Source organism: Bufo gargarizans, chromosome 6, assembly GCF_014858855.1.
Source record: "Bufo gargarizans isolate SCDJY-AF-19 chromosome 6, ASM1485885v1, whole genome shotgun sequence".
Taxonomy (NCBI): domain Eukaryota; kingdom Metazoa; phylum Chordata; class Amphibia; order Anura; family Bufonidae; genus Bufo; species Bufo gargarizans.
Window position 1 is genome coordinate 51224131 of NC_058085.1, and position 9420 is coordinate 51233550.

The window sequence follows — 9420 nt, forward strand, 5'->3', positions numbered from 1 at the left end:
ACGGTCAATTAGACATTTCCCATGCATCAGCCGCTGCAGGAAAAATTTAGAAACACACGCCATTCAGATGATGTAGAATGAAGTCAGCTATTGTCAGATTGAGTCTGTTCTTCAATTTGTATCATGTTTTCTTCAGATGGAGTTGGAGAAGCGATTTAAAGAAATCCGGCAACGAGCAAGAAGACTAGAAGAAATTTTACCCAAAAGGATCAGCTCGGAGGAACAGAGGGAGGTCTTAAGCCTTTTGTGTAAAGTCCATGAACTGGAGATTGAAAATACAGAGATGCAGTCCCACGCATTGCTCAAAGACAACATGATCCGGCAGAAGAACTACATGGTGCAGAAATTCGAGCAACATCGGTGCCTGTGTGATGAGATCATCAAGCAGCAGAGACGCATCATCACTGGTGAGGATTACCATCAGGCTTTGAATGCGATTGAAGAACCGTTCCCTCAATGTGTTGGTTCTCTTTTGGTCAACCACAGCAAAATGGGGACTATTACGGACAATTTGTGGTGGGTGGATCTTCTGTTTAGGCTGAACAGTCTCAAGTGACAGAAGTGGAAATGGATCCAATTGCCTCAAAAGTAGAAATTGTGAGCACTTTCAAGTGGTTGACTAAGGGTACTTTCACACTAGCGTTTTTCTTTTCCGGCATAGAGTTCCGTCACAGGGGCTCTATACCGGAAAAGAACTGATCAGGCATATCCCTGTGCATTCTGAATGGAGAGTAATCCGTTCAGGATGCATCAGGATGTCTTCAGTTCAGTCATTTTGACTGATCAGGCAAAAGAGAAAACCGTAGCATGCTACTGTTTTATCTCCGGCGGAAAAAACTGAAGACTTGCCTGAATGCCGGCATTTTTCCCCATAGGAATATATTAGTGCTGGATCCGGCATTCAAAATACCGGATTGCCAGATCCGTCCTTCCGGTCTGCGCATGCGCAAACCGGTAAAGATGTGAAAAAAGATACAAGACAGATCCGTCTGTCCGCATGACAAGCGGAGAGAGATGGATCTGTTCTTGCAATGCATTTGTGAGACGGATCCGCATCCGGATGCATCTTACAAATGCTTTCAGTCATATCCAAATCGGCGGATCCGGCAAGCAGTTCCGACGATGGAACTGCTTGCCGGATCACACTGCCGCAAGTGTGAAAGTAGCCTAAATTCATTTTTCTATAAGTTTCAAAAAGGATACTTTTTTGGGGTCATTTTTTGGTTGGTGGTTTTTCCTAAATAGTTCTTCTATTTGTAGAGCACAACCTGACTGTTCCTCATCGCCTGGAGGATTTGTATGAGCTCTATCTTCGAGAGCTGGAAGACGGCACATTAGATCGAATAGCCATAATAGACAGAGCTTCTGTTCTGGCCCTAAAAGTAAGTAAAGCTAAGACATGGTACCGTAAATCAGATCTGAGCCTGCAGCTCTTTCTTCTACCTAATTAGAAGATCTGAAGTCCCTTCTTCTACAGCATCTTCTAATGTCGACTTTTTTGCAGGACAGCCAGAACTCTTTGCCGAAAATTCCTCAGATCACAGCAGAAGAGACATCTCAGGAACCAGACTCAGACCAAGAGAGTGTTCGGACATTTGGATCAGACAGCAGGAATCTGAATCAAAGAGAGACCTACAGAAGAATACTTCCTCGACTACTGTCTGAGACAGAAAGGTTGGAGACCCAATAGGTTCCTTAATTTTCAATAGATTTTCATAAGATTTTAATTTTAAGGTAGTCCAGCATTGACTAAGTGACCAGGAACTAAGGCCTTTCTCCTCATGCAGGAGATGGAGAAAAGTAATGAGACTGTTTGAAATTCTCATTTGATGCTTAGCTGGTCAATTGCCTGAGTAGCACCCAGTGGCAGCCTGGCCATCAGCTTTTTTTAGATGCCAAAAAATTAACCGAGCCTTGAAGGATGAGATGAAGTCCATGAATACCTCTCCTTACTTTTTAAAGGGGTTGTTGGTATAAGAAAAACCTGGCTGCTTTAGTCTAGAAACAGCGCCTCACCTGTCCGTGGGTTGTGTCGGGTAATGCACCTCATCTCCATGCAAGTCAATGAAGCAGAGCTGCAATGCCAAACACAACCAGGAAGGAAGTAATAACCAGGAACAACCCCCTGTTCGAATAGGACCAGTCATTGACAGTCACTGATATATATGTGCAAAATCGTACATAACGTTTCTTCCATTGACCAAGTTTTTGGGAGACTGGTTACCGGCATCTTCTAGTGATTCTTGTTGTTGTGAAAAGGTTGAACCTTTTATTTCATGTCTTCTCTTTCTCACCAGTGATGCAAACAAAGTGTTTAAAACAAGTCCCCGAGCCCGACACATTAAAAACTCCACGGTGGTGACTCCACCTCCGATACATGTGAATGGGATGGTCAGCAAAGAGGTAGGTAGGGGGATTTTACTTTTGTGGATGTATGATGTGGAGACCTCAAAATGTATTATCATAGTTAGCCATGGACATTGAATGACTACTGGTCTGGTTTAAGCCAATACCCTGCACATATCGCTCAGGGAACCTATTTCAAAATAAGTTAATAAGCACCTCATCACCACCTCTGATTATGGAATTACACAATGATCAGGCAGCCATTCAAATGATGGTCCGCCATCTAAAACATAGACCAGGTCTGTCAGTATGAGAGCTGCTCTTATTTAGTAGCTTTCTGCCCCCTCTGTAAAATAAAGACATGGGTTGTCTCATCGGGGGTAACTGAATACCATAATTTTATTTCTACTTTTTCTAATTCTAGGGTTTTTAGGCCAATAGAGGGAGGTGGTGACAGTAAATAGGAAACAATTCTTCCAAGGATAAAAAAGACATAATTCACCATGAACCATGATGGATGGAGATTCAGGATTAAAAAAATGGGAATATCTTGATTAAAATTTTAAGTTAGTAGAGGGGTCCCATATCTCAAAGCCAGAGTGGAGAGTAGCTACAAATAGTGTCTGGAGGCCTCATCACATCAGTGCCATGTAATACTTAATTTCCCCTCTGGAGGCACTGCAGAGAAAATGAACACTTGCTGCCAGGTCCTGCTACAATCAGCTGATCACTGGAGGTCTCTTCAGTATAATCATCTTATTGTTGAAAAGCCCTTTTAAGAAAAAAAAAGGATTGTCCATAACGCACAACCCCTTTAACCTCCTAACTGTCACATTAAAATTGGAATAACCCTACCAAAAATGTCGCTTTTCTATTGTAGATTTTTAATGTGAGTCTGCAGTAAATCTTGTTGGCACACAACTCAGGGGACACAATTGCATTTTTAACCCTTTATTGACTTAATTAGTTTTAGCCTTAAGGACCAATAATACTTTTTCCCTTTGAGTTCCAGCAGTCATAACTTGTAAATTTTTTCTTCTAAATTTTGTCTTATTTTGCTGGATGATTTTTTTTTTTAGGAACCATTTTGGGGTATATATATATATATATATATATATATATATATATATATATATATTTATATTATATATATATATAGAGAGAGAGAGAGAATGAATTAAATAACTTTTATTATTTTATTTTAAGGGGGAAAGATTAAAAAAACTAATTTTTACATTATTTTGTGGAATTTATTTATGGTCTTCACTGTGTGGTATAACAATTTTATTATGTGGGTCCGTACAATGATGATAACGCCACATTTCTATATATTTTTACTATTTTTCCTATCCTCCCGCAGGCTTTCAGCTCTGCAACTGCTCCCCCTGCTCCTCCAGACTGAAGGGGAGGCTGATTTAGATTCTCATATCTCTGGTTTGGTAGCAGCTAGAGATATGGGCTTGTATTGTATTCTTTTGAGAGCTGTCATTCCAAGCTTTCAAACAAAACCAGAATGACAGCATTATCTCCAGTACATGGGAAGATATTGCTGTTAGAAATCGGGATGCAGTGAATACAGCTGAAAGTGAAAGTAAAATAATGTTTTACTCGCAATTATACCCAACTTGATTTCTAACAGTGATATATCCTATTGAGCTTGGACTAATGCTGTCTTTGCCTTGCCTGGAATGTCAGCTTTTAAACAAGACCAGTTCCATGCTTCTAGCTGCTACCATTCAGGATAGCTGAGCTCTGGCAGAACAGTTAGGTGGTTAAGGTCTATTTCTGTGATCTGATGATAAGACTTTGTTTGAACTTATTAATATAATAATTCTCGTTTTTTTTTTTAGTCTTTTCCACGTGACAGTCTAGTGAGAAGCACCCACATCAACTCCTCTCCTGACAGCAGTGACAAGGTGGCATTAACCCGGAAAGGTAAGAAACATCAGATGGGGGATTTAAGGGGCTCTGCTTTAGTAATCTTTGCCGCAACTATTTGATACCGTATCATTCCTATGGCAACCAGGTGGAAGTGATGTATGCATGCCTCTGACATGCCAAACTACTACATACAAGTCTACCTCCCGGTATTAAAATTTTCAGCCATGAGCACTTTAATTGCCCAAGTAGGCAATAAAACCTTACTCCTTAGTGCAAGACCTAGAAGGTAAATACAAGGAAGTCTCATGATCGTTCTAGACCACGTGACTCCGGATATAGAATTCAATTGGGTCCATTTTCTGATAAAATATGGCAAACTCTGGAACATATGTGGCACCAGGCAAAAAAACAAACAAACAAGGACTTGTTCCTCTGTGGTCAATAATCATCTAAGGATGTAACCTCCTATGGTGTTGTACTGACAACTGCTGTGTCGGGTCCAGGTCATAGTCTAGGCCCACATGCAAGACAAATAGGTGGAGAAGGTGCTGCCAGAACTTTTTTGCTCCCCACATAATGATGCCAGTGTAACTATGGAGGCAGAAGACACCATAGACTAGAGTTGTTGCGATACCAAATTTTTGATTCGGTTTCGATACCATAAAAAAGTATTGTGATACTCGATACCATTCGATACCACTCGATACCACGTGAAAAAATAAGCAAAAAAAGCCACGTGCATTCCGCATTTTAAAAAATGTCGAGTCGCACAGTTTTTATTTATTTTTTCTGTTTCGGCGTTCACCGCATAGATTTTTTTTATATTTTAATAGTTTTGACTTTTCTGACATGGCGATATGTAATATGTTTATTTATTGTTTATACATTTTATATGTGAAATTGGGAAAGGGGGTGATTCATACTTAATATTTTGTTGTTGTTTAAAAAAAAAAAAAAATTAACACTTTTTATTTAATAACTATTTCCCCCCTTAGGGGCTAGAACCTGGGATTTTTTTCATCCCTTGTCCTATTCACCCTGATAGAGCTATATTACAGTGAATAGGACTTCACACTGTCCCTGCTGCCCTGTGCTCTGTGCACACATCATCAGGGATGTTACCATGGCAGCCATGGCTTCAGTAGCGTCCTGGCTGCCATGGTAACTGATCGGACCCCCAGGATTACACTGCTGGGGCTCCGATCAGAAGCTGCCACTGCCACCAATGAAGAGGAGGGTTGAGGGGGGGAGGGAACACTGTGCCACCAATGATAATTACCCCTTAATACAGGAGGCGGGTACTGGCAGCAGATCAGCGGCAGTTAACCCCTCAGGTGCCGCACCTAAGGGGTTAACTGCTGCTGATCGCAGCTCCCTGTCAGGGGCAGGGTGCCGGCAATGCGATTCTGCTGCCGGCACCCGCCTCCTGTATTATGTGTATTAGGCTACACAGAGCGGCGCCCAGAGATGTCCCAGCACTTACCATTATTCCTGGGCTCCGCTCCGTTTGCCCGAAGTGCCCCCATTACGGTCTCCTGCTCCATATGCTAATTACTATCGGAGCAATGGGGAGGAGACATCAGCTTCTCTAGTGGGCGTTCCTTCTCCCTGTCTGTAGCACTGTCCAATCGCAGCACAGGGAGAAGGAACGCCCACTAGAGAGGCCGATGTCTCCTCCCCATTGCTCCGATAGTAATTAGCATACGGAGCAGGAGACAGTAATGGGGCACTGCGGGGCGAACGGAGCGGCGCCCAGGAATAATGGTAAGTGCAGTGCGCCCGCCCCGCCTCTGCCCCTCTCTCCGTTCATTGGTGGCAGCAGCGGCACACGGGGAGGGAGACACTGATTCCTTCTCCCCTGTGCTGCTGAGGGAACATGAGCGCGGTGACAGCAGCACGCTCATGTTCAGAGATACTAGACTGCGCAGCAGCGCAGACCAGTATCGAAAAAATGGAAATCCCGGTATCGTATCGATACCGGGACAAAAGTATTGATTGGGTATCGAAATTTCGATACCCGCAACAACCCTACCATAGACAGAATCGTGGGTCTCACAGGACCTGGTTTTTAAAGTGATGCTGTAGGACATTTGGTAGTGACCTGTTGAGGAAATGTCCCTATTTTTTTTCCACCCAGAGAAAAAAGAAATTCTGAGCAGCATTAAAAGTATTTCGGTAAAGGCAGCACGGAGACGTTCCCGAGCTATAGATGGTGACCGCCTACAACTACTTCAACCGATGAAAGAGAGGAGTAACCTGTCGGTTCATTCTCTGAGCGAGAGTGAGGACAATCCTTTCAGAGATCAGCCAATACCAAGCTCTCCCCTCCATCATGCAGCCAGTGAAGACAACCTCTCCACCAGCACTGGTGAGATGGTGGCAGCCCTAGGAAGAGGAGGCCACCAACGGAGAGATTCCCCAGGAGTTTGGAACCAAGCACAAAAGAAAGGAGCCCAGAAGCTAGAGAAAAGGGAGGAGTCTTTAGAGGTTAAGCGCAGAAAGAAGAGGTCAAGGTCATTTGAGGTCACTGGACAAGGGGTAAGTGCTTACAAAATATTGTTGAATGTATGGATAATGAGGTCCTGTCCAGAAAGCAAAGAAGGGCCCCCCAGTCAACATTTTAAACAGTTTTTCTCGTAATTTCAAAATCTATGGTGGTCCAAGTTAGAGACGGGTTTGGTGGTCTAGGTCAGTAAAAGGGTTTTATGGTAAGTCTGCTCTTGGGAGGAGGATATGGGGAGTCTGGGCAGCAGCCTAGTAGATATTCAGCTTAATTAAAGTTAGAACTAGAATTAAAACTTCCTAGCAGGGAGGGGGTATTGAAAATGACTCTTTTATTTATTATCTCTTTTTGTTTTTGCAGCTGGTGCGACCAAAGAACCATCCTTCTCGAAATAGAGCCCTTGAAAGCAACTCGGACCACAAGATCCAGAGTAACATTCCTCAGATCAACAGCCGTGGGAAAATCGTGCTACCTATAGCACAGGTCAAACTTCCTCAGAACCAATCTGGTGGGTGTTACATAAAGCCCAGGTACATATGCACAGCCCAGTTGTGGCATATGGACATCATAAAGTGAGTTCCACACTCTACGTCTTTGCCATGCTTGGGATCAGTGGAGGTCCAGCTGTTTGTCCCCCATTGATCAGACATTTATAGCACGTACAATCACAACGCCTTATGTACACATAGTGTAGACCCTCTGTAAAATTGTTTTTTATCTACACAGGCAACATGGCTAAAGGTGTAGACCATCAAGGAGCAGGATTCCAACACAACCAACCAGGCAATGCCAAGAAGCAAATTTCCACCAATCAGCGGCCACGATTCAATTACAACACTGGAAACGCCGGTGGCATCAGCGGGAAGGAGATTCGGGTACGGAAATATTAATAGGATTGGGACGTACCTATGAGTCCAATACAATGACATCTCTGGAACCTTTTGACCAGTGAACTTTTTGCGGAAGGTGAAAGTGACCGGAAAGCCTTTTGTCACCAGTGTGAACATTGTATTTCAGAAGGTAGTTTCACAACTTGCTACCCTGACAGAACTGTATTATGTCTCTTACCTTGTGCTATGGGGACACCAATTAACGACATACCCGAATCCCACTTTGGTACTAGTGGAGACTCATACTTGCTGCTATGTAGACCTTCTGTTCCATAGAGTGCCTGCTTCTCATTGGATATCACAGTAATTTTCAGGCAAAGTGAATAATTTATACAAACACCTCAAATTTATCAAATTCTTGTTCTTTGTAGATTTATTGTAAAATTTGTGTGTTTTTATTTTATTATCTCTGGATTATTCTACATGGAGTGCTGTATTCTGCCAGCTCAGAACGCACCAGGACAAAGGCGTTGACCTTCGTTATTGGGCACAATGGGCATTATGGTATTTCCACAAGCAGCAACTTTCTCCTGCTGTGAGTCTCCATGTTTGGGAGAGCACACGATCCAAGATGATGCCATTGAGCATTTCATATATGCAATGGACTAAGGAGAAGACGATTGAACTACTGGGCATAGTGCGGACAACCATTTGCTGAATACCTCTGTAGGGTCTAGGAAACCTTGGTACTATGCAAATTTACTAGAACTTTGCTATGAAACGTCTACTTTTTTGGTCAAAGTTGATATCGAAGAGAGTGAATAATAATAATCGGCTGGTCTGATATAGGTTTACGTGAATTCTGACCCAATTTAATCATGTTTGTGGTTTTTGGCCCAAAAGAAGGGGCCAAATCTCATAGAAGGGCAGCATGTACTACAGTGGGGATGGTTTGGCAATAAGGATATTACAGTCACTGGATGGATCTGGTCCAGTGTATCTCTGTAACATCATTTGCTGCTAGTAAAGATGACATGGACATTGTTAGGCCCAGACAACTAGAGCCTTTACCTGACCAAAACCACCCTAGGCCACCAGGGATATTAATATCACTCTGTAAACTACCCTACACCACCAGGGATATTTTGGATTAACTCCTTAACCAACCTATACCAAAAATGCCTAGGTATTGTCTTGGTATAAATGTATTTACTGGAGGTCTGGCAAATATAGGCCTGGGAAGAAGTAAGGTATGGTGATAGTATGGTGATATGTACTGCAGTTGATATGGTTTAACAATACTTACAATACAAATTGTTATGGTCCAAAATTCAACATGTGACTTATATTTCCATCCCAAATGAGCAGGAAATTTCCAAGTATACCACAAGGGATTTACTGAATTAGAGCATAAACCACCCTATACCACCAGGGAATTTCTGGAGTAAACCCCACCAAACGTATTAACATTAACACTTATACCACCCTATACCACCAGGGCCTTTGATGGTAACATTAATCTTAACATCTAAACCACCCTATACCACCTGGACCTTTAATGTTAACACCTAAACCACCCTATATCACCAGGGATTTTCTGGATTAGTCTCTGAACCACACTGTACCACCAGAAGTATTAATAAACTTCACTAAATATCTAGGGACAATATGGATTAGACCCTAAATCACACTAGACCTGCTGCTTGAAAACCCCTCATCCAGTCCTCAGTGAAGTATTACATTGCACCCATTAAAATCAATAAACCGGCCATGTCATACATGAGTGGAGTGGTTTCTCTGTCAGCAGTTTTGTACCTATGAAACTGGCTGACCTGCTACATGTGCGCTTGGCAGCTGAAG

At 42.6% G+C, this 9420-nt stretch overlaps 1 protein-coding gene across 1 annotated transcript in view; it reads left to right on the forward strand.

The window, feature by feature from the left end:
- KIF19 (kinesin family member 19) overlaps positions 1 to 9420 on the forward strand; it is a 47036-nt gene extending 37616 nt beyond the window's left edge. The window contains exons 13-20 of the mRNA XM_044298362.1: positions 137 to 407; positions 1261 to 1382; positions 1505 to 1674; positions 2298 to 2403; positions 4197 to 4281; positions 6365 to 6765; positions 7091 to 7238; positions 7457 to 9420. Of these exons, the coding sequence (XP_044154297.1) occupies positions 137 to 407; positions 1261 to 1382; positions 1505 to 1674; positions 2298 to 2403; positions 4197 to 4281; positions 6365 to 6765; positions 7091 to 7238; positions 7457 to 7620 (1467 nt within the window). The 3' untranslated portion in view covers positions 7621 to 9420. The remainder of the gene's footprint in view (positions 1 to 136; positions 408 to 1260; positions 1383 to 1504; positions 1675 to 2297; positions 2404 to 4196; positions 4282 to 6364; positions 6766 to 7090; positions 7239 to 7456) is intronic.